The following is a 25,492-nucleotide window of genomic DNA, read 5'->3' on the forward strand; positions in this document are numbered from 1 at the left end:
TTGATGCTAAAACTTTGAATATATTCAAGAGGCGGCTGGATATAGCACTTGGGGAGAATGGGATCAAAGGCTATGGGGAGAAAGCAGGATTAGGCTATTGAGTTGGACAATCAGTCATGATCGTGATGAATGGCGGAGCAGCTCGAAGGGTCAAAAGGCTTCCGCCTGCTCCTGTCTCCTATGTATCTATGTACTCCTGTTATATTCCTATTAGAAATCAAGTAACAGTAGATTCCAGGACATTTCCCAAGGCATTCCTCATCATCAGTTGATGAAAATAAGCTGGGAGACACAAGAACACAATTGATAGGAGTAAATCCTATGGCCTATGGAGCCATTCCATACGATCGTGGCTGAATTTGAGCTTCAACATGTTCCTGGCCACTCCCTATATTCCTGGATTTCCTAAGAAACCCAAAACTCTGTGAATCCCAGCCTTAAATGTAGATAGACTGCAGAAGGTCACTCTGTGGAGCCATGTCATTGTTACCCTTCACTCTGATCTGCTGGTGGTACATTATGTTAAACCAAGATTAAAGGGTGATCTTTAAATTTCTCCAATTAAGTGGAGCCAGTGGATAGGAGGTAGATTTAGATTTGGATTAATTGTCACGTGTACAGTGAAAAGTATTGTTCTGCGTACAGTCCAGGCAGATCATTGCATACATGAAAATACGCAGGACATATGATAAATACACAATGTAAATACATAGACACAGACATCGGGTGAAGCCGGAGTGTAGCACTACTCAGTAGAGAAGATGTGCGGAGAGATCAGTTCAGTCCATCAGAGGGTCATTCAGGAGTCTGGGAAGAGCGGGGAAGAAGCTGTTTTTGAGTCTGTTCGTGCGTGTTCTTCGAGTTTTGTATCTCCTGCTCGATGGAAGAGAGAATAACCTGGGTGGGAGGGGTGTTTAATTATACTGCCGGCTTTCCCCAGGCAGCGGGAGGTGTAGATGGAGTCAATGGATGGGAGGCGGGTTCGTGTGATGGACTGGGCGGTATTCACGACTCTCTGAAGTTCCTTGTGGTCTTGGGCTGAGCAGTTGCCATACCAGGCTGTGATGCAGCCCGATAGGATGCTCTCTATAGTGCATCTGTAAAACGTGATAAGGGTCAATGTGGACATAGGAATATTGGAAAACCTTGACAATGATAAACGGTACTTGACAGGGGGAAAAATGAGCAAAAATCATGAGATTGGGAGGAAATATGTGTGGACAGGAAGTGTGTGCCCAATACAAGATTGGGAATAATATTGGAGTCCCCTGTACGAATGCTGGAGTCATGTCCAGGTAGTTGGTACAATTGAGAATGTTCGAGGAGAATGTTGAAGGAATGCTGACTTATTTTGAAAGCTTGGCTTGACGCTCGATTTTCAGTTACCTTATAATCATTGACAGGTTTACAATCACCGTTGGAATTTCTTTCACTGTAGTCCTTGAGTAAACTAATATCACCCAAGCAAATAACTCTGCCCACTGCACTCTGCCAAACAACCTCTCAGCCCTGTTTAGATAGCTTCAGTGGTTGAAGATAACTAGGCGTGATCAAAGTGAGGGATCTCATTGTTACCCTTCACTCTGATCTGTTGGTGGTACATTACGTTAAACCAAGATTAAAGGGTGATCTTTAAATTTCTCCAGTTAAGGGGCAATTTAGCGTGGCCAATCCATCGACCCTGCACATCTTTGGCTTGTGGGAGCGAGACCCACGCAGACACGGGGAGAATGTGCAAACTCCACACGGACAGTGACCCAGAGCCGGGATCGAACCTGAGACCTCGGCGGCGTAAGGCAGCAGTGCTAACCACTGTGCCACCGTGCCGCCCCGTTTCAGTTGATTATAAGATTCAATAGGGTAGATAAAGATAAACCATTTTCCTTTGGTGGGGGGAATTCCAGAACAAGGGGACATAACCTTAAAATCAGAGCCGGATCGTTCCGGGATAATGTCGGAAATGAAGAAAATATAAATTGCAGTAAAATAGGCGGTTTAAGAAAAGGCAGAATGGAAGCTGCTGAAAGGAGGTAACAAAATCCATGCACCAAAAAATGCAGAATACCGGATGTATGGGTTTATGGCATACATTTTACAAACATCGAGTACTACAGGAACTCCAAGAATTATTCGAGTCCCACATCAGTGTATAGTTCCTGACATACTGCATCTCAAATCCATCTTCAAGGTTTCGTCAGAAACCATCAGCCTCCCCCACCTGTTTCAAGCGGCAAAGCCTCCCCAACCCTCCCCTGCCCAACAAACCTCGTCACTCCCAGGTATTCACTCGGAGTTAGCATAAAGTCTGAGGCCGTTAAAATGGGTTTGGGCTGGGAAAATATTTGGGGAAACACTGAATGACAAAAGGGCAGAATTTTCCGGCCCCTTCAGCTGGTCGGATCTTCCAGTCCTGTTGAAGTCGATGGACTTTTGAACGGTTCCCTGCTTCCTTCCCCCCCCCCCCCCCACCCAGCCACCCCAGCCACAACGGGGCCAGAAGCAATTCTTCACTTGAAGGAGAATGGGATTCTTTCCCCCCCCCCCCACAAAAAAAATGTTCATTAGGCTCACCCGTAATCTTACTGGATGGCAGAACAGGCTTGAGGGGTTGAATGGCCTCTCCAGCTCCAGTGCTCTGAAGTATGTTTACCGCCCCTGAAGTCTGACGATGGCGACGGTCTGCTCTTTCTACTCGTCACCTCCTGCAATTGTTTGTTTCCTCAGTCTCTCCGAATCAAACCAATAATCTCAAGATCGTGGTTGTGATGGTGATCTTAATGCTGGTGTTCGGTGTCCTGGTGGCCTTGTTGCTGCTGTTTTACCAGAGATTCCGCAGATACCAAATGGATCCATTTCTCAATAAGAATGAAGAGCACAGCAAGGCAGAGATGTTGAGAGTAATCGAGCTTGGAGACAACACTCTCTCTGTAAGTTTTCCATTCTTCCTCACCGGCCAAAGAGTAGAGCCGTTGCAAAAGGACAGCATAGCTTCATGATGATGATCGCAGGAATGAGAGGAGTTACTGGTGAGAGTTCTGAGGAACTAAGGTTCGACTCGCTGAAGCACAGATGGCGAAAGGGAGGTTTGAAAGAGGCAAATAAAACTTGAAAAGGTTTCAAGAGGGTAAATAGGGAAAGGTTATTACCGCTGGGCAATGAATCCGTTAAGGAGGGCACGGACTGAGGTTCAATGCTGGTAATGTAAACAGGAAGGTTCGAAGGAATTATATCAGAGCTTTCCAAATTGTGGGCCACAATCCCCAGTGGGGTTGTGAGATTTTGGGGTCATGTGCTCCGAGGCAGTAATGGCTGTCATGGAACTTGAATTTATTCCTGAGAGCTGCAAGGTCCCTTTAAATCCCCCTGTGGCCCTACCCCTAGTCAAGAACTAAACCTCCCGACCCCTCAACAACCCAACTCAAGATCTGAAACATCCCCCCCCCCCCCCCCCACCTGTTTGAAGCAACAAAGCCTCCCCAACCCTCCCCTGCTCGACAAACCTCGTCACTCCCAGATACTCACTCGGAGTTAACATGAAGTCTGAGGCCGTTAAAATGGGTTTGGGCTGGGAAAATGTTTGGGGAAACACTGAATGACGAAAGGCCGGAATTTTCCGGCCCCTTCAGCTGGTCGGATCGTCCGGTCTTGCTGAAGTCAATGGTTCCCTCACAATGGAGGGGAGGGGGGCAGCACCAGTGGTGTGGGTACCTCTCGCACGGCCCGTCGAATAGCCACGCCAGCAACAGATGGCAACGGGTTGCTCAACTGGTGAGCATCATTGTCAAGCCCAATTGTACCCTCAGGTGACCTCTGCCTGCTTTCCTGAATCCCTAGATTGCAGCCAAGGGCCAGGAACAGGCAGTCTCAATGGGGAAGTGGACACTGTACTGTCATGGGAATGTCCCTTTAAGAAAGGTTTTTGTCTTATCACATGGCTTCAGTGATGTCATTGTGTGGGTGGAGCTGGGCTGTGGCTCTGAGTTTTACTTTCGCTTTGAGTTTTGGACTGGTTTTGAACTGCACAGCTTGGAAGAAGCGTCTCTCTATCTTCATTTTAAAAGCTGTCTCCAGACTGCTTGATAGCTTAAAAGAGATAATTGCTTTCTGGAAGGAACCTGCTGTTTGAGAAGGGAAACAGAGTATCAATAACAAGTCTTGTACCAGTAATAACGCCGTGTGCTTTGGCCACACCTTTGAAAAGGGGTTTCTGAATTTACTTGGATTTTGTTATTGAATTAGAACAGTTGAAGGGGGAACTCATTAAGGCTGATACATAGATTACTGTAGCTGTGTGGGGCTTTTAAGTTTGTACTTGATAAAAATTCTTACTGTGTGTGTTTATACAAATGTGAACTAAATTCTTAGAATAAAGTTTGTTTTTTGAATTAAAGTGCCTCAGAAATCTGTTGAATAACAGCTGAAAGGCGGGCTCTTGTGTTCATTCTAACCAAAATCAATAAACAGTTAGAGGTCAGGTGAACTCCATAATACACTTTGATGTTTTCTAAACCCTGGCCCATAACAGTACTCACAAGCAGTGCTGTCCTCGCTTCCAGCTATCGTTAAGAATTTAAAAGCCCACTTTAACAGGTAGAGAGTAGTAATGTACTTGTGAGTTCCTACTAAGAGCTGTTCTTATCCTTCATAAAAATAACAAAGGCTTCTTTTTGTGACTCATTTTAGAACCTGTTTGATCACTCCTGCACCTCTGGCAGTGGATCTGGACTCCCGTTCCTTGTCCAGAGGACAGTTGCACGGCAAATTACACTGGTGGAGTGCGTAGGTCAGTACAAACCATTTGGTACACGTTTGTAATGAACCCGTCTTCGTCCTCTGAAGAGATTGAATGAATAGAGTATAACATTTCAATTGCAAACCTACCTCAAGTTATCTCTGTTAATCCAATGGCTGTGTAAGGAGAGGGGTGGATAAATGTTTGAAACGCAGAAAGATCCAGGGCCGTGGAGAGAGCACGATTCCATTTGGATTGCTTGAGCCAGAAGCTAGCAAAGTCTCAATGGGCCAAACGGCCTTGTCTTATGCTGTTAAACGGCTGGAAAAAGGAAATTGCATTTAAATAGCGCCTTGCACAACCTCAGAATGCCCCCAAATGCTTCACAGTCACCCAAGTACCCGAATATAAGAAATGTCGCAGCCAAATTGTGCACAGCAAGCTCCCACAAACACCGACGTGGCAATGGTCAGATAAACCTTTTGGCAGTGTTGGTTAAGGGTCCCAGGACACTGGGGAGAACTGGCAGACTCTTCTTTGAAATGGGACTTTTGTGGCCTGTGGGGGGAATGCATTTCTCTGGGAAGTGTAATAAGCAGGACCCCTGGTGTGCCGCCATTTTGGATGTGGCAACTGTAACAACGGGCACGATTTAATGCTCAAAAAGGAGTCCTGTTTTGGGCGCATGTAGCCGAGTCTTCCTCGGGCACCTTGCCACTGCCAGCCTGGCACCCTGGCAGAGCCACCTGAGCATCCTGGCAGTGCAAGGCTCGCAGTGCCAGGGTGCCCAGGTGGCGGTGCCAGGTTGACAGTGCCAAGGCACTCAGGTGGCAGCGGGAGTGCCAGGGTACCACCCTGCGCAGGGCTCCCCCACCCAGGGGACTCCGATGGTCTTCGAGACAACCTCCAGGTGCTGTTACGCCTGCCCCACGTTCGTGCAGACCAGTGTTAAACAGTACGTGACGTGGTCTCCCAGGCGCGGTGGTTAGTTCCAGGGCCTCAGGAGAATTGGGTGCCAACATATTTAAATGCACTAAAGGCTCGCTTCAATTTTTTTTTTTTTAAATAGGTTTTATTCCAGACATAACATAAAAACATTGCACAACCATCCAAATACACAGCTGAATATAGAACATAGAACAGTACAGCACAGAACAGGCCCTTCGGCCCCTCGATGTTGTGCCGAGCATTGTCTGAAACCAAGATCAAGCTATCCCACTCCCTGTCATTCTGGTGTGCTCCATGTGCCTATCCAATAACCGCTTGAAAGTTCCTAAAGTGTCCGACTCCACTATCACAGCAGGCAGTCCACTCCACACCCTAACCACTCTCTGAGTAAAGAACCTACCTCGGACATCCCTCCTGTGTCTCCGACCCTGAATCTTATAGTTATGCCCCTTTGTAACAGCTACATCCACCCGAGGAAATAGTCTCTGAACGTCAACTCTATCATCATCGGCGGCACGGTGGCACAGTGGTTAGCATTTCTGCCTACGGCGCTGAGGACCCGGGTTCGAATCCCGGCCCTGGGTCACTGTCTGTGAGGAGTTTGCACATTCTCTCCGTGTTTGCGTGGGTTTCACCCCCACAACCCAAAGATGTGCAGGTTAGGTGGATTGGCCACGTTAAATTGCCCATTAATTGGAAAAGGTGAATTGGATATTCTAAATTTATAAAAAAAAAAAAAAAAAAAACTCTATCATCATCATCTTATAAACCTCTATTAAGTCGCCTCTCATCCTCCTCCGCTCCAAAGAGAAAAACCCTAGCTCCCTCAACCTTTCCTCATAAGACCTATCCTGCAAACCAGGCAGCATCCTGGTAAATCTCCTTTGCACCCTTTCCAATGCTTCCACATCCTTCCTATAATGAGGTGATCAGAACTGCACACAATACTCCAAATGTGGTCTCACCAGGGTCCTGTACAGTTGCAGCATAACCCCGCGGCTCTTAAACTCAATCCCTGTTAATAAACGCTAACACACTATACGCCTTCTTCACGGCTCTATCCACTTGAGTGGCAACCTTCAGAGATCTGTGGACATGAACCCCAAGATCTCCCTGTCCCTCCACATTCCTGAAGCACAAACAATTTGCGCTGACTTAAACATGTTAATCTGGATATCGCCCAGCGAGGGCGATAACGAATCGCGACATCTCACGAGATCGCGCGAGGTGTTCCGAGTGTTGTAAATGTCACAAGAGGCCTCTCGCAAGATTTAACGGCCCCGGTTGTGTCACCGAGTCAGGCGCAAAGAGGCCATTCAATCCCTTTCCTCTGCTGCTTTCCTCCTTTGTGTTCCTTGCGCAGGTCAGAGGCAAGAAGAGTCATCTATTGGACCACAAACTATTTTTAGATTCTTGTCACCAATATTATCTTATTATTTATGTCACTTGGTTCGTGCCGAAACAATAATCCCCGCCCTTCCAGCCCCCACTCTATTCTTGCATCCTGACTCAGTTACTCCAATTATAGCCCAAATTCCAGAGTTTTTGAATCGTGCCCATTGGAATCTGGACAGAGATAATCAAACAGACTTCACTTGGAACCAGCTTCAGTAAGAGAAGGGATTCTCTGGATCAAGTGGAATGAAGGATCCCAGGAGTTTCAATCCTTTGGTCTTCCACATGTGTGAAAAGTCAGTATTTCCATCTTTCCTGCGCTGGGAAGTGAGGAATTAACCTTCCCCCGTTGCTCGGGTTTGACCCTGCGTTCCATAGGCCAGATGACAAATGTTTCCAACTGGACAATCCTTCTTCCACTCCACCCCACCCCCTCCTAATTATTCTCTTTATTTTAATTTGCAATTTTCCTCCTTCCCACGTTGCCATTCCATGTGTGTGAACGACAACTTTCGGAAAACTATTTGCCCGTGGAGGGCATCACAGTCAAGCCCCAATCCTCGTGGTGCATCCTTTTCTGGCAGGGGGTTATTGAACAGTGATGAGCGTTGGCCTGTTTTCTTCCCCCTCCTTTAGGTTCAGAGGCACTTTGGCCAAATGGGGCGGCACGGTAGCACAGTGGTTAGCGCCGTTGCTTCACAGCGCCAGGGTCCCAGGTTCGATTCCCAGCTTGGGTCACTGTCTGTGCGGAGCCTGCACGTTCTCCCCGTGTCTGCGTGGGTTTCCTCCGGGTGCTCTGGTTTACTCCCACAAGTCCCGAAAGACGTGCTGTTAGGTGAATTGGACATTCTGAATTCTCCCTCTGTGACCCGAACAGGCTCCGGAATGTGGCGACTAGGGGGCTGGATTTCCCGTTTTCGGGACTATGTCCCCACGCTGTCGTGAAAACTGTGGTCTTTTACGTCAGGAAAACTGGCGTCAAAAGGCCACAGATTCACTGTCCTGCAGGGAGCTAGCAGCTCTAGCTGCCGATACGGCCCCCCCACACTTCCGGGTCAGAGGTCGCGCATGCACACGGCGGCCTCCAGCGGCCGCGTCGTGATCCATGGCGGACTCAGCCCGCGGACCTGGACCACGGAAATAGTGCCCTCAACTGGCTGCGCGCCCGACCCGGACTTCCCGCACATAAAAAAAATCCCAGTCCCGAATGAGGCCCCCCCCGCCCTCCAATCAGCCCTCCCCCGACTGTGGCGGCCGTGGACTGAGTCTGCAGCAGCCAAGCGAGTTTCCCGAACGGCAGGACCAGATTAGAAATACGCCGTCAAAGGGCAGCACGGTGGCGTAGTGGTTAGCACAGCTGTCTCACGGCGCCGAGGTCCCAGGTTCGATCCCGACTCTGGGTCACTGTCCGTGTGGAGTTTGCACATTCTCCCCGTGTCTGCGTGGGTTTCACCCCCACAACCCAAAGATGTGCAGGGTAGGTGGATTGGCCACGCTAAATTTTAAAAACACGCCGTTGGGAATTTGGCCAATTGGGGACGGAGAATAGCGGGGTGGGCCTCAGGCAGTGGCCTCAGGAGGTGGATACTCGGTGCACCGTAGTCCCCGAGTACGCCGCTTTTCCGGGTGTGGAGAATCGCGGAACGGGCGCCGCTCTCGATTTTGTGCGGGAAAGTGGATTCTCCGCCCCGTCGCTGAATGCGATTTCGCCGTCGGGGTGTGGAGAATCCAGCCCAGGGGCTTTCCCCAGTAACTTCATTGCAGTCTCAATGTAAGCCTACCTGTGACAATAATAAAGATTATTATTATTGTGTCCCAGAAGCCTCACTTAAAATCAACTAACTCTGTTTAAGTTTAGAGCAGCTGATCAAAGTTGGGTTCCTTCTCCATTCCGTAGAGCCCCATTCCGTATCAAAGAGCGGATTTACCTCCATTGGGCCTTGGAGGAGCGTGGCTCCCTTGTTCTAACTCTTGTGTGTCTTGCTTAGGAAAAGGACGGTACGGGGAAGTGTGGAGAGGCATGTGGCAGGGGGAAAATGTGGCCATCAAGATCTTTTCCTCAAGAGACGAGCAGTCCTGGTTTCGGGAGACGGAGATCTACAACACAGTCTTACTGAGGCACGATAACATCTTAGGTAAGTGTGGCAGAATCCTCACAAGACGTGCTGATGGGGGGCTGAAGAGATCCAGTTTGATGTATTTTGTAATTGTATTAGTCGCTGCACTAATTCCCTCCAGGTAGACCCTGAGATATTTTCTTAGTAAGAGAGCAAATCCCTCTCAGAATAGTTGTCAAATTCATTCCGTTATTTTCCCCCTCTGCTCCTGAAGGTGTTGACTGTTGCTGCTCAATGCTCAATACCATCCACCTGTTTGGTATTGGATAAGATTATTCAAGAGTTGTGGAACTAAGGAGAATCAATGGAATTGAGATACAGATCAGCCATTTTGATGAAGAAAATTAATGTTCCTAACTTTCCTGTAGAACATAGAATTCCTACAATGCTGAGGAGGCCATTCATCCATCACGTCTGCCCACTCCCCCCACCCTATCCCCCTAACCCCACCTAACCTGTACATCTTTGGACACGAAGGGACAACTTAGCATGTCCAATCCACCTAACCTGCACATCTTTGGACACTAAGGGACAATTTAGCATGGCCAATCCACCTAACCTGTACATCTTTGGACACTAAGGGACAACTTAGCATGTCCAATCCACCTAACCTGTACATCTTTGGACACTAAGGGGCAGCACGGTGGCACAGTGGTTAGCACTGCTGCCTAACGGCGCTGAGGACCCAGGTTCGATCCCGGCTCTGGGTCACTGTCCGTGTGGAGTTTGCACATTCTCCCCGTGTCTGCGTGGGTTTCACCCCCACAACCCAAACATGTGCAGGCTAGGTGGATTGAACACGCTAAACTGCCCCTTAATTGGAAAAAATGAATTGGGAACTCTAAATTTATTTTTAAAAATAAAAATAAAAATAAAAAAATCTTTGGACACTAAGGGACAATTTAACATGGCCAATCCACCTAACCTGCACATCTTTGGACACAAAGGGACAATTTAGCATGGCCAATCCACCTAACCTGCACATCTTTGGACACTAAGGGACAATTGATCATGGCCAATCCACCTAACCTGCACATCTTTGGACAATAAGGGGCAATTTATCATGGCCAATCCACCTAACCTGCACATCTTTGGACACTAAGGGATAATTTAACATGGCCAATCCACCTAACCTGCACATCTTTGGACACTAAGGGACAATTTAGCACGGCCAATCCACCTAACCTGTACATCTTTGGACACTAAGGGACAATTTAACATGGCCAATCCACCTAACCTGTACATCTTTGGACACTAAGGGATAATTTATCATGGCCAATCCACCTAACCTGCACATCTTTGGACACTAAGGGATAATTTAACATGGCCAATCCACCTAACCTGTACATCTTTGGACACTAAGGGATAATTTATCATGGCCAATCCACCTAACATGCACATCTTTGGACACTAAGGGACAATTTAACATGGCCAATCCACCTAACCTGTACATCTTTGGACACTAAGGGACAATTTAACATGGCCATGGGTAGATTGATGGGTTGATGAAGAGTGGGAAGAGGCCCATATGGAGCATGGATTAGATGGGCTGAATGGGCCTATTTCTAGGCTGTAAAACCCAATGTCATTCTGTGGCAGGTTCCTTTGCTCTTCTATGCTCCTCTCCACCTGATTTTCCTTTTATTCCCTGGGCTTGATCGATCGAGTGTGAATCTTTCGCCTGTCCGCATTGTACCCTGACACATTCTAACCTGTTGTCCTGACCTCCTCCCTCTCCAGGCTTCATCGCCTCCGACATGACATCGCGGAATTCGAGCACCCAGCTCTGGCTCATAACGCGCTACCACGAGAATGGCTCGCTGTACGACTACCTGCAGTGCAACACCGTAGACACAGAGGGCTGTCTGAAACTCGCCCTGTCCATCATCAGCGGCCTTGTCCACTTGCACGCAGAAATCATCGGCACACCAGGAAAAGCCGCCATCGCTCACCGGGATTTGAAAAGCCGAAATATTCTCGTCAAGAGAAACAAGCAATGCTGCATAGCAGATTTAGGTAACGGCGACTAACCAGATTTGCTCTTCTCGAGGACTCCTTGATATCCTGTAGCTAAGGCTGACAAACAAGCAACAGTCTGTTTACCTCCCCGCTCCTCGTCTTCCTTCACCTCACTCTCGATCTTCCCATTTCAACTCCCACTCGCCTTCGAAAGCTTGTCTCCACGGGATTCATGTCTGTGCCTTGTGCCACCTTTCCCTCTCCTTAACAACTCTCGAGAAGGCCTGAAATGTTAGTGCTCCTACCGTACCTCAGAGGGATTATTTTAGCCTGTCTCTTCCACTTCTTGGCGTGGATATGGGGAGAAAAAACATAGCCTGCGGAATTCTCCCGTCGGCGCGATCCTCCGCTTCGCCGGCTGCTCACCCACATCCGTGGGTTTCCTGGTGGCATGGGGGCGGCCACAATGGGTAACCCCATTGGCCGGCTCGCGGGAATGGAGAATCCCGTTGCCGGTGGGGGCACGCCGCGTCAGAAAACGGGGGTGGGGTTTTCCGACTTCGGCCAGGTCGGGGGGGGGGATTCACGGTGACCAGAGAATCGGCGCCGTTGGCGTCGGCGCCGGCCCGGTAGCGGCCCCCTCTGCGATTCTCCGCGCGCGATGTGCCGAGTGCCCGCCGAGATAGGCCGAGTCCCGCTGGCGCCGTTCACGTGTGGTCCTACCCGGCGGAACCTCGGAGTTCATGCGGCGTGGGGGCGGGGCCTGGTGGAGGAGGAGGGATCCGACCCCGGTGGGGGGGGGCCTCCACGGTGGCCTGGTCCGCAATCGGGGCCTACCAATCGGCGGGTGGGCTTATCCTGGTGGGGGCCAATGTTCCTCCACGCCGGACCCCTGTAGGTCTCCACCATGTTGCGTCGGGGCCAGTGCGGAGAAGGCAACCTATGCGCATGCGTGAAATTGCGCCGGCCGTGGCACGCATGTGCGGACCCGCGGTGCCCGTTCTGACGCCCATGCTGGCAGCTGGAGCAGCGTGAGGCTCTCCAGTACCGTGCTGGCCCCCTATGCAGCGCAGGATCGCTCTTCTAGGGGCCAGATGACGCTGTCGTAAAACGCGACGGTGTTTCCGACGGCGTCAGCACTTAGCCTCAGGATCAGCGAATCCCGCCCCCGGTCTCGCGGTCCAGAGAATTCCGCCGATGCTGTCTGACAGGATCAATTCTAGTCTCCAACCCGTCCCTCCCACCTGCCCAGCCTCCTTTCTCAGGTGAATCTCATCTCCTCCCCTACCTATCGCTGATCATTATTCACAAAACTGTTACATGGAACGAGGATTGCATGCTGGTCTTAGTTTAATCTTCCGATCAACAGGGCATTGTCATCCTGTTGTGCTGCCTGCTTTCCCTTCCTATCGGCTCCCTCTGTTGGACAAAATTGTTGCACAGGTGCCATCATCTACCGAGAAAGAAAGTGAGTGTTGGCAAGCGGATTCTGTACACACCAGTTTGCACACTAACTTACACACACACACACCAACAAGACTGGTCAGGGACAGAATCGATTTCTCCCCCTCCCCCACACACTTCTAGGGCCGCGAAAGACTGATTGTCTCCTTTTCTTCAGCCAAACTCAGAAAAGCCTGGGGCCTACTGGTCTGCACAGTTAACTGCAGTGGAATTTTACAAACAAGTGAACAAAGGACAACCCAATGATACCACAGTTTCTTAATAATGTCCCGGATGACAGTATCCCACTTCAAACAAATACATTTTGGTTTTGTGGTTTTAAATTTACTTATTCACTTCCCCTCTTTGGCCTCTCTGTCCCAAACACAGTCTTCAAATTATTTAAAGGCTTCTTACTCTGCCAACGGCCAACTCTATGATGGCAATAGACACCACACAGACACATCACACGCGTGTCCATGCCCGTCAGCTTTGCTTTCTTGGTTCAGTTGTTTAGCACAGAGTCAGAAGGTTATGAATTCAAACCCACCCCAACACTTGGGCACATACTCCAGTTCAGTACCTAGGGAGCGCTGGACTATCAGAGTGGCCATCTTTTGAACGATTTGTAAATTCAAGGTGCCCGCTCTTTATAATAATCTTTATTATTGTCACAAGTAGGCTTACATTAACACTGCAGTGAAGTTACTGTGAAAATCCCCTAGTCGCCACATTCCGGCGCCTGTTCGGGTCACAGAGGGAGAATTCAGAATGTCCAATTCACCTAACAAGCACGTCTTTCGGGACTTGTGGGAGGAAACCGGAGCACCCGGAGGAAACCCACGCAGACACGGGGAGAACGTGCAGACTCCGCACAGACAGAGACCCAAGCCGGGAATCGAACCTGGGTCCCTGGCGCTGTGAAGCAACAGTGCTAACTACTGTGCTACCATGCCGACCGCTTGTCCAGATATCATTATTGCAGTTCATAGCGATTTATGGTAAATTATTGACTGTTCTGAGAAATATGGTGAGGTGCTATTGAAATGCAGGATCTTTTGTAATCTTATTACCCAGATAATAAGATGATGCTTTGAACGCAGGTTCCCTCATCTGATGTGTATTTGTGGGTAAGTATGTAGCCAGCTGTGCAGTACAAACATCAGGAAAAGAATAATCAGCACAATCAATAACTGATCAGCAGGTTGCCTGTAAATAATCAGTAGCCAATCAGCAGTGACTCCCTGAACACAACTAGTTGTCAATCAGCATCAAGTTGCCTCTACGCAGTAGCCAATCAGCAGCAGGATGTCTGTACGCCACCAGTAGCCAATCAGCAGCAAGTTGCCTGTACGCAACCAGTATCCAATCAGCAACAGGTTGCCTGTATGAAACAGTAGCCAATCATCAGCAAGTTGCCTGTACGCAATCAGTAGCCAGTCACCAGCAAGTTGCCTGTACGCAATCATAGCCAATCAGCAGCAAGTTGCCTGTACGCAATCATAGCCAATCAGCAGCAAGTTGCCTGTACGCAATCATAGCCAATCAGCAGCAAGTTGCTGTACACAATCAATAGCCAATTAGCAGCAAGTTCATGTACGCAATTAATAGACTATCAGCAGCAGGTTGCCCGTAGGCAATCAATAGCCAATCATCAGCACTTTTCCTGTAAACAAACATAGCCAATCAGCAGCAGGTTGCCTGTACGCAATCAATAGTCAATTAGCAGCATGTTGCCTGCACGCAATCAGTAACCAATCATCAACTGGTTGCCTGTACACAATCAGTAACCAATCAGCAGTAAGTTGCCTGTTCACAATCATAGACAATCAGCTTTAAGTTGCCTGTACGCAATCAGTAGCCAATCAGCAGCAAGTTGCCTGTACGCAATCAGTAGCCAATCAGCAGCAAGTTGCCTGTACGCAATCATAGACAATAAGCAGTAAGTTGCCTGTTCACGATCTGTAGCCAATCAGCAGTAAGTTGCCTGTACGCAATCAGTAACCAATCAGCAGTACGTTGCCTGTTCACAATCAATAGCCAATCAGCAGTAAGTTGACTGAAAGCAATCAGTAGCCAATCAGCAGCAAGATGCCTGCTCGCAATCAGTAGCCAATCAGCAGTAAGTTGGCTATACGCAATCAGACAATCAGCAGTGAGTTGCCTGTTCACAATCTGTAGCCAATCAGCAGTGAGTTGCCTGTTCACAATCTGCAGCCAATCAGCAGTAAGTTGCCTGTACGCAATCATAGACAATCAGCAGTAAGTTGCCTGTACGCAATCATAGACAATCAGCAGTAAGTTGCCTGTACGCAATCATTGACAATCAGCAGTAAGTTACCTGTACGCAATCATAGACAATCAGCAGTAAGTTACCTGTACGCAATCATAGACAATCAGCAGTAAGTTACCTGTACGCAATCATAGACAATCAGCAGTAAGTTGCCCGTTCACAATCTGTAGCCAATCAGCAGTAAGTTGCCTGTATGCAATCATTGACAATCAGCAGTAAGTTGCCTGTACGCAATCATTGACAATCAGCAGTAAGTCGCCTGTACGCAATCATAGACAATCAGCAGTAAGTTGCCTGTACGCAATCATTGACAATCAGCAGTAAGTTGCCTGTACGCAATCAGTAGCCAATCAGCAGCAAGTTGCCTGTACGCAATCATAGACAATCAGCAGAGTTGCCTGTACACAATCAGTAGCCAATCAGCAGCAAGTTGCCTGTACGCAATCAGTAGCCAATCAGCAGCAAGTTGCCTGTACGCAATCATAGACAATCAGCAGTAAGTTGCCTGTTCACAATCAGTAGCCAATCAGCAGTAAGTTGCCTGTTCACAATCAGTAGCCAATCAGCAGTAAGTTGCCTGTTCTCAATCAGTAGCCAATCAGCAGTAAATTGCCTGTACGCAATCAGTAACCAATCAGCAGCAAGATGCCTGTTCATAATCAGTAGCCAATCAGCAGTAAGTTGGCTGTACACAATCAGTAGCCAATCAGCAGAAAGTTGGCTGTACGCAATCAGTAGCCAATCAGCAGCAAGATGCCTGTTCACAATCAGTAGCCAATCAGCAGAAAGTTGGCTGTACGCAATCAGTAGCCAATCAGCAGCAAGATGCCTGTTCACAATCAGTAGCCAATCAGCAGCAAGATGCCTATTCACAATCAGTAGCCAATCAGCAGCAAGATGCCTGTTCACAATCATAGGCAATCAGCAGTAAGTTGGCTGTACGCAATCAGTAGCCAATCAGCAGCAAGATGCCTGTTCACAATCAGTAGCCAATCAGCAGTAAGTTGGCTGTACGCAATCAGTAGCCAATCAGCAGCAAGATGCCTGTTCACAATCAGTAGCCAATCAGCAGTAAGTTGGCTGTACGCAATCAGTAGCCAATCAGCAGCAAGATGCCTGTTCACAATCAGTAGCCAATCAGCAGTAAGTTGGCTGTACGCAATCAGTAGCCAATCAGCAGCAAGATGCCTGTTCACAATCAATAGCCAATCAGCAGTAAGTTGGCTGTACGCAATCAGTAGCCAATCAGCAGCAAGATGCCTGTTCACAATCAGTAGCCAATCAGCAGTAAGTTGGCTGTACGCAATCAGTAGCCAATCAGCAATAAGTTGGCTGTACACAATCAGTAGCCAATCAGCAGCACTTTGCCTGTATGTAATCAATAGCCAATCAGCAGCAGCAGGTTGCCTGTAGGTATAGTATTGGGATACAGGGGAAGGTGATGTGAGGGGGATGCTGGGGTGGTGAGGAATGGGGTGGGCGGTTGGTTGCGTGGGGGGAATGCAGAGTGGGGAGGATGAGCTGCCCGATTCTGAAACTGCATTGGAGCAGGTGAAGAGATGCCAAATCCAGGAGAGGGAATAGACCGGCAAATTGTGATAAAAGACGGAAAGCGCTGGATAAACTCCAGGTTTGGCAGCATCTGTGGAGAAACAGAGTTAACGGTTTGGATGTAAATGACCCTGTTCCCTTTACGTTAACTCTGTTTCTCCACAGATGCTGTCAGACCTGCTGAGTTTATCCAGCACTTTCCGTCTTTTATAACAATTTATACTGCATGGGAAGACAAGGTTGATTGGTAGAGATGTTGCCATGGGGAATGTAGCAGGGAACAGTTAATTGCCAAGATTTTCTTCAAGCATTGATCCAATATGTTTATCTCTCTTCAATAATTTTGCGCCTTGATGCTGTGCGAAACATTGTAACCTTTCTCCTTTACTACACTGCAGGCTTGGCTGTTATACACTCTCAGAATAACGACTTCCTGGACATTGGAAACAACCCCAAAGTCGGGACTAAGCGTTACATGGCACCAGAGGTGCTGGATGAGACAATCTGCACCAACAGATTTGAGTCATACAAATCGACAGACATCTGGGCATTTGGTCTTGTATTGTGGGAGATTGCAAGGAGAACATTGATCAATGGTAAGTGTTCGAGAAGCTGCAAGAGTGCTGCACAAACAGTTTTTTGAGATCCAGCGGCTCAACAACAAGGGGAAGCCATTCAGCCCCTTGACCCTTTCTGCCATTCAATCCAATTTTCCATTCAATCCCACAGCAGACTCGAGGTAGAATGAACTCATAGGGTTAGTTTATTTATTTATTTTAAAAATCTTTTTATTGGCTTTTTTCATATTTATAAACAGTTGCTACTTATATACATTACATTTTTCTTGCCCGTGCTAATTTGCGTTATTTTACAGAGAGGTTTGTTTTGTCCTTCGTTTGACTGACGGTACGTACATTTTGCTGCCCTCTGTATCGGTTTATGATATCCCCCCCCCCCCCCCCCCCCCCCCCCCTTGCTCAGTCCTTTGGTTCTTCATCTTTTCCCCCTGGCTTACTCCTCGTTGCTTCCCTCGAACAGGTTTTGGAACAGGCCGGCGAACTGCCCCCAAGTATCCAGGAAGCCTTCCTCTGACCCTCGGATGGCGTACTTAATCTTCTCCAGGTGGAGAAGTTCCGACAGGTCAGCGAGCCAGTCTGCAGCTGTGGGCGGTGCTGCCGATCGCCAGCCGAGCAGGATTCTCCGGCGTGCGATTAGGGAAGCGAAAGCGAGGGCGTCGGCCCCCTTCCCCATGTGTAACTCTGGCTGCTCCGATACCCCGAAGATTGCCACTATTGGGCATGGCTTCACCCTCACCCCACAACCCTGGACATTGCCTCGGAGAAGGCTGTCCAGAACCCAGCAAGCTTGGGGCAAGCCCAAAACATGTGGATGTGGTTGGCCGGGCCCCTCTGGCACCGTTCACATTTATCCTCCACCTCCGGGAAGAACCTGCTCATTCGGGTTCTGGTCAGGTGCGCTCTGTGCACCACTTTGAGCTGCATTAGGCTGAGCCTTGCGCAGGAGGAGGTGGAGTTCACCCTGCTCAGTGCTTCGCTCCAGAGTCCCCATCCTACCTCTGTCCCCAGTTCGTCCTCCCCCATGATTAGACTGTCTGTTTTGGAAAAAGGCCTTGGGAATGAAGATCGGGATGGATCCAAACAGGAGGAGGAATCTTGGCAGTACGTTCATCTTGATCGTCTGCACTCTTCCCGCCAGGGAGAGTGGGAGTGAGCCCCACCGTTGAAGGTCTTTTCTTACTTCCTCCACCAGGCTGGTCAGGTTCCACTTGTGGATCTGTGTCCAGTCTCTGGCTATCTGGATCCCCAGGTAGCATGGTGGTTAGCATAAATGCTTCACAGCTCCAGGGTCCCAGGTTCGATTCCCGGCTGGGTCACTGTCTGTGTGGAGTCTGCACGTTCTCCCCATGTGTGCGTGGGTTTCCTCCGGGTGCTCCGGTTTCCTCCCACAGTCCAAAGATGTGCGGGTTAGGTGGATTGGCCATGCTAAATTGCCCGTAGTGTTTTAAAAAGTAAGGTTAAGGGGGGGTTATTGGGTTACGGGTATAGGGTGGATACGTGGGTTTGAGTAGGGTGATCATTGCTTGGCACAACATCGAGGGCCGAAGGACCTGTTCTGTGCTGTACTGTTCTATGTTCTATGTAACGGAATCTGTTCTGGGTCGTTTTGAACGGGAGCCCCTTCAGCTCTGTCCCTCCCCCTTTTGGGTTCACTGGGAATGTCTCGCTTTTGCCCAGGTTAAGTTTGTAGCCCGAGAAGGTTCCAAACACTTTCAGTATTTGCAGTATTGCCTTCAGTCCCTCCTGTGGCTTTGAGACATAGAGGAGCAGGTCATCTGCATAGAGTGTGACTCTGTTCTCTCTGTCTCCTCTCCGGATTCCCTTCCAGCTTTTCCCGTCCCACGGGGCTATCGCCAGGGGTTCGATGGCTAGTGCGAACAAGAGTGGGGACAGGGGGCAGGCCTGTCTTGTTCCTCTCTGTAGCTGGAAGTATTCAGAGCTGGTGGTGTTAGTGCGGACGCTCGCTTCGGGAGCGTTGTACAGGAGCCTCACCCAGGCAATGAATCCCGCTCCTAGCCCAAACCGTTCCAGTACCTCGAGGAGGTAGCTCCATTCAACTCTGTCGAAGGCCTTTTTTGCGTCCAGGGAGATGATTACCTCTGGTGTTCTCTGCCTGGGGGGGGGGGGGTCATTGTCATGTTCAGCAACCGCTTGATGTTCGCTGTGAGCTGTTGACCCTTGACAAAGCCCGTTTGGTCCTCTGCGACCACCTCTGGTACACAGCCCTCCAGCCTGAGTCTGTGAACATGTCCCTTAAATGTGGGGCCAGGGCTGGTGTGAATGTTTTGTAGAAGTCTGCCGGGAACCAGTCGGGCCCCGGTGCCGTCCCCGCCTGCATGAAGCTGATGCTCTCCATAATTTCTCCCAGGTCTATTGGTGCTTCCATTCCCCTCGTCTGTCTTCCCCCACCACTGGTAGTTCCAGTCCGTCTGGAACTGTTTCATCCCCGCGCCCCCGATGGGGGCTCAGAGGCGTACAGTCCGCGGTAGAAGGTCTCGAATGCCTGATTGACCTCCTTTGGTTCTGCTACCAGTCTGCCTCTGCTATCCTTACCCTGCGCTATTTCCCTCGTGGCTGCCTGCTTTCTCAGCTGGTGAGCCAATAGGCAGCCAGCCTTGTCTCCGTGTTCGTAGAAGGTCCCCCCTGTCTGGCGGAGTTGGTACACTGCTTCCCTAGTGGATAGCAGGTTAAAGTCCATTTGCAGCTTTTTCCTCTCTGCCAGCAGCCCTACAGTCAGGGCCTTGGAGTATTTTCTGTCGACTTCCAGAATGGAGTCCACTAGCTGTTGCCTGGTCACCCTCTCTTCCCTATCTCTACTTGCCTTGTAGGCTATGATCTCTCCTCTGATCACGGCCTTCAGTGCCTCCCAGAACGTGGAGGGTGAGACCTCCCTGTTTTGGTTGTTACTAACGGAATCGCCTATGGCCAGCGATATTTTTTGGCAGAAAGCCTTGTCGGCCAGGAGGCCCGTGTCCAGCCTCCATGTGGGGCGCTGGGCCCGGCCTGTCTCCAACCTCACATCCATATAATGTGGAGCATGGTCGGAGATAACGATCGCGGAGTAGTCCGTTCCCGTGATCCCTGGAAGCACCGATTTCCCCACTGCAAAGAAGTCGATATGGGTCTATACCTTGTGCACCAGCGAAAAGAACGAGAACTCCTTTTCTCCCGGGTGCAGGTACCTCCATGGGTCCACCGCCCCCATGTGTTCCATGAAGGCCCCTAGCTCCCTAACCATGCCAATCTTTTTCCCTGTTCTGGGGTTTGATCGGTCGGTCAGTGGGTCCAGCACACAGTTAAAGTCCCCCCCCCCCCCCCCATAATCAGTCGGTGTGTGTCAAGGTCGGGGATTTCCGCCATGGTCTTCTTTATGAATTCTGAGTTGTCCCAGTTGGGAGCGTACGCATTTACCAGTACGACCAGTGCCCCTTCCAGGACACCGCTGACCATGACGTACCGTCCCCCTGGGTCCGTAACTGTCTTGGTTTCCGTTAACCTCGTCCGCTTGCTAATTAATATTGCCACCCCCCTAGCCCTCGTCCCGTAGCATGAGTGGTATGTCTGTCCCACCCAGCCCTTCCTTACCAGCAGTCGGTCCTTCTCCCTCAGGTATGTCTCTTGTAGGTAGATTATGTCGGCTTTGAGGCTTCTTCGGTGGGCGAACACTCTGGACCTTTTCACTGGGCAGTTGAGTTCCCTTACATTCCAGGTAACAATCCTGGTGGGGGGGTTTCGGACCCCCCTTGTCCTGTGGGATCACCCATACTTACCTGTTGGATGCGTCCCTGCGCTCCGGGATTTCCCTTTGCTAGGGGGCCGTCCAAAATGGCCATGTCACCGCTCTCCCCATGGGGTCAGGCTCCAGCATTCCGGGGTTTCCCTTTGCCCAGGGGGCACCCAATGTGGCCACCAGCTGTGTGTACGCCACGTGGGTGCGCCCCTGCACTCCGGGGTCTCCCTCCGCCCTGATCCCATCTCGAGTGGCTGTTTGCTGCGCCCTCTTAGTTCCTCGCCCTGCTCCCTGCCCGCCGAGGCCTATGTCTGTACTGCTTCACTCTTTCACCCTTCTCTTTGCTTCTCTTTTGTTCTGCGTTCTCCCCCAGACTGCTCTCCCCCCACCTAGCCCCTGTCCCTTTGACCCCCCACACGTTCTCCCCCCCTTCTGCCCCCCCTCCCCTCCTTGTGCCAGACGCTCCCCCTCCCCTGAGAGGGGCATTGCGGCCCTCCTTCCTTCCTGCCCTCACGTGCTGGCCCTCCTCGCTAGTATGCCCCAATGTCCTGATCCACCCTTATGGTCTTCCCTTCCCACGTGCTCTGTCTCGTTTGCCGGGCCCAATTGAGGATTCTCTCCCGGTCTTGGAACCGGGGCAGCTTCACAATAATTGCTCTGGGCTGGTCCCCGGCTTTGGGCTTGGGTCGGAGTGACCTGTGCGCCCTATCTATTTCCGGTGGGTTTGGGAATACCTCCTTTCCCACTAGCTTGCCCATCATTTGGGTGATGTAGCCTGTTGGGTCTCTGCCCTCTATCCCCTCTGGCAGACCCACTATTTTAATGTTCTGCCATCTGGATCTATTTTCCTGGTCCTCCACTTTTCCTCTTAGACTCCCCTGGGCCGTTACTGACCTTTTGACCTCTGCTTCTATGGTTATCACCCTGTCGCTCTGGTCCGAGGCAGCCCTCTCCAACTCCAGAATCATTTTTTTCTGCTCCTTCACTTCCATTTCCAGGCCTTCGATGGTCTGCTGCATTTTGTGTGTCGTCTCCGTCCTCTTTTTCGTGTTAGTTTATTTTCATACACTGAAGATCACGGGAAGAGATCAGAACATTGCCTCCCTTGCATTCACACCCAAAAAGAGAAAGGAACAATTTACAGCACAGAGACCACAGGGAAAATAAACATTGGTCCACATGGCTTCCAAAGTCCAGAATCAAATTTCAATGAGGTATCCTCTCACGGAGGCTGGTGGTTAATTCACCTTTCCAGTGGTGTTAACTTCACACGATTAGATAGGTATGCAGGAATCAATTAGTCTTGGGAGGCGATTACACAGCATTTCCAGATGTAGCAGCGTAGATGGGGTCGAGGTGTTAAACCTGAGCCAGAGCTCTTTGGCTTTGAGGCTGCTAGTCAAATGCTAAAGAAGCAGAATAAGACTGAGCAACTCAGTAAGGCAAGATTACTGGTTCCACAAGACAGCAGTGCATGTCATATGACTCCCCCCCCCCCCCCCCGCTCCCCCCCCCCCCCCCCCCCCCTCCACAAGGTTTTTGTGTATCCCTCGTATGGGTTCCCAAGATTGGAAAAAGTCTCACCCATTAAGTACTGAAAGCGGGCAGCACCGTGGCGCAGTGGTTAGCACTGCTGCCTCACGGCGCTGAGGTCCCAGGTTCAATCCCGGCTCTGGGTCACTGTCCGTGTGGAGTTTGCACATTCCCACCCCGTGTCTGCCTGGGTTTGGCGAGGTGACATCCACAAAGATGTGCAGAGAAGGTGGATTGGCCGCGCTAAATTGCCCCTTAATTGGAAAAAAATTAATTGGGTCCTCTAAAATTTATATTTTTAAAAACTGAAAGCAAGGTTGAAGGGACCTTAGCAGACAGGCAGACTCCTGTTGGCCTGCCTGGGTTATGAAATGCAAATTGTCCTCGTCGAGCTCTCTTTGACCCACAGTGAGTCATTAGTGGCTCTTCAGAGATAACGAGGTGCGAGTTTCTCCGATACTGCCAGGCAACTTCTTTCGTTCGGGGCTCACAGACAGACATAGATTCAGGGCAGGATTCTCTAGCTGTTCGCTGGCGGCGGTATTCTCTGGTCCCACCAGCAGTGCATCCCCGCCCGCGGGTTACCTGGCAGTGTGGGGTGGCTTCAACAGGAAGCCCTATTGACAAGGGGCGGGATTAGAGAATCCTGCCGCCAGCCAATGGTGAGCCAGAGTCTCCGTCCCTGCTCCTGAGCCTTTTTAGGTTCTTGTACAGATTGAAAAATTTGGAGACAGCAATGAGCATATCTTTCGATATTTTATGTACGGTGAGGCCCTTCCCAATGGGGTGAGATGGAGTTGGTTGGGAGGAGGCTTGTGGGAAGTATAAACACTGACGTGGACCAGTTGGCCTGATTCTGTGCTGTCAGTTCGATGCATTAAAATGAGGTTTCATATACATTTTCCACAACTGCTACAATAATGACCAGAGGAAATTTATCACTTACTTCCATGTGGTTGGAAGAAATGGGCTCCTGTCATCAGTTCTCTATTGGGCCCAGAGTTCCACAATCTTGTGTTTATTACATGCAACATTATCACTGATTGAAAACAGTGTAGTCTTCATGTCAGCACCCAGTTTGGGACATAGGCAGAGAAATGAGGCTGTGAACATATTCCTCTTGATTAGAAAATCAACGGCAAGCCAAGCAGACATGGCTGCCTGGCCGTCCTAATCTTATCGAGCCGCTCTTATGGAGGATATATAGAAGAGTGTGGGGAAGAGGTCACGGCAGGGACTCAATGAGGTTCCCTTCTCTGCCAATGATTCTGAATACCACGGAAAAGATTTGGCTCATTAGCAGTCATTCAAATAAACAGGTCGGGTTAAAGTTATCTGTGTTTATTCGAGCTTGTGGTTCTGGAATGACTTAAAGTTATTTGCGCGTTTTTTTCTTCCTCCAAACAAACCCAGTCGTTCTCTGTGGGTTGGTGAGCTGTCATCATGTTTAGTCGACCTGCTTGGGATGATTTTATTTTTGAAAATGAAAATGAAATGAAATGAAAATGGCTTATTGTCACGAGTAGGCTTCAATGAAGTTACTGTGAAAAGCCCCTAGTCGCCACATTCCGGCGCCTGTCCGGGGAGGCTGGTACGGGAATCGAACCGTGCTGCTGGCCTGCTTGATAAGCCAGCGATTTAGCCTTGTGAGCTAAACCAGCCCCTATCAGATGCGGGGGAGGGGTTGTTCCATGTCCTCTGACTGCAGTGAACGACAGACACCCCAGCGGAGTTTTACATGCCGGAGCATCATTTACAGTGCAGAAGGAGGCTATTCGGCCCATCGAGTGCACCGGCTCTTGGAAAGAGCACACTACCCAAGGTCAACACCTCCACCCTATCCCCATAACCCACTAACCCACCTAACCTTTTTGGACACTAAGGGGCAATTTATCATGGGCAATCCGCCTAATCTGCACATCTTTGGACCGTGGGAGAAACCGGAGCACCCGGAGGAAACCCACGCACACACGGGGAGGACGTGCAGACTCCGCACAGACAGTGACCCAAGCCGGGAATCGAACCTGGGGCCCTGGAGCTGTGAAACGACTGTGCTATCCACTGTGCTACCGTGTCACCCTTGTTTCCAAAAAGAAATCTTACATGCGGGGTCACTTTAATAATAATAATCTTTATTATTGTCACAAGTAGGCTTACATTAACACTGCAATGAAGTTACTGTGAAAAGCCCCTAGTTGCCACATTCCGGCGCCTGTTCGGGTCACAGAGGGAGAATTCAGAATGTCCAATTCACCGAACAGCACGTCTTTCGGGACTTGTGGGAGGAAACCGGAGCACCCGGAGGAAACCCACGCAGACACGGGGAGAACGTGCAGACTCTGCACAGACAGTGACCCAGCCGGGAATCGAGCCCGTGTAACTGCCACTGTGAAGCAACAGTGCTAACCACTGTGCTGCCCACTTTGACCTGATCCACGTCGCGGGTGGCAAACAAAGAGGAAAGTAAGGCGCGGTGTGAATCCCATTCAGCTCCCCTCAGACGTTTGACGTCTGCATCATTAAAAAAGTCATCTCATCTCCCCCTCAATTATGTTCAATTTGTCTCCTCTGGTTACCAAGACTCCTGTTAGTGGAACATTAGAACATTACAGCGCAGTACAGGCCCTTCGGCCCTCGATGTTGCACCGTCCTGTGAAACCCCTCTAAAGCCCATCTACACTATTCCCTTATCGTCCATATGCCTATCCAATGACCATTTGAATGCGTTTAGTGTTGGCGAGTCCACTACTGTTGCAGGCAGGGCATTCCACTCCCTTACTACTCTCTGAGTAAAGAACCTACCTCTGACATCTGTCCTATATCTATCTCCCCTCAATTTAAAGCTATGTCCCCTCGTGCTGGACATCACCATCCGAGGAAAAAGGCTCTCACTGTCCACCCTATCTAATCCTCTGATCATCTTGTATGCCTCAATTAAGTCACCTCTTAACCTTCTGCTCTCTAACGAAAACAGCCTCACGTCCCTCAGCCTTTCCTCATAAGATCATCCCTCCATACCAGGCAACATCCTTGTAAATCTCCTCTGTACCCTTTCCAAAGCTTCCACATCCTTCCTATAATGCGGCGACCAGAACTGCACGCAATACTCCAAATGCGGCCGCACCAGAGTTTTGTACAACTGCAACATGACCTCGTGGCTCCGAAACTCAATCCCTCTACCAATAAAAGCTGACACACCATACGCGTTCTTAA

The 25,492-nt window shown here is 49.8% G+C and overlaps 1 protein-coding gene across 1 annotated transcript in view; it reads left to right on the top strand.

Moving 5' to 3' along the window:
- Positions 1–25,492, top strand: part of LOC119958113 (activin receptor type-1-like) — a 157,847-nt gene that overhangs the window by 16,334 nt on the left and 116,021 nt on the right. Inside the window, exons 4-8 of the mRNA XM_038786351.1 lie at positions 2,725–2,927; positions 4,684–4,783; positions 9,064–9,210; positions 10,933–11,208; positions 16,837–17,034. Of these exons, the coding sequence (XP_038642279.1) occupies positions 2,725–2,927; positions 4,684–4,783; positions 9,064–9,210; positions 10,933–11,208; positions 16,837–17,034 (924 nt within the window). The remainder of the gene's footprint in view (positions 1–2,724; positions 2,928–4,683; positions 4,784–9,063; positions 9,211–10,932; positions 11,209–16,836; positions 17,035–25,492) is intronic.

The sequence above is a fragment of the Scyliorhinus canicula genome, chromosome 28 (genome assembly GCF_902713615.1).
Source record: "Scyliorhinus canicula chromosome 28, sScyCan1.1, whole genome shotgun sequence".
NCBI classification, from domain to species: domain Eukaryota; kingdom Metazoa; phylum Chordata; class Chondrichthyes; order Carcharhiniformes; family Scyliorhinidae; genus Scyliorhinus; species Scyliorhinus canicula.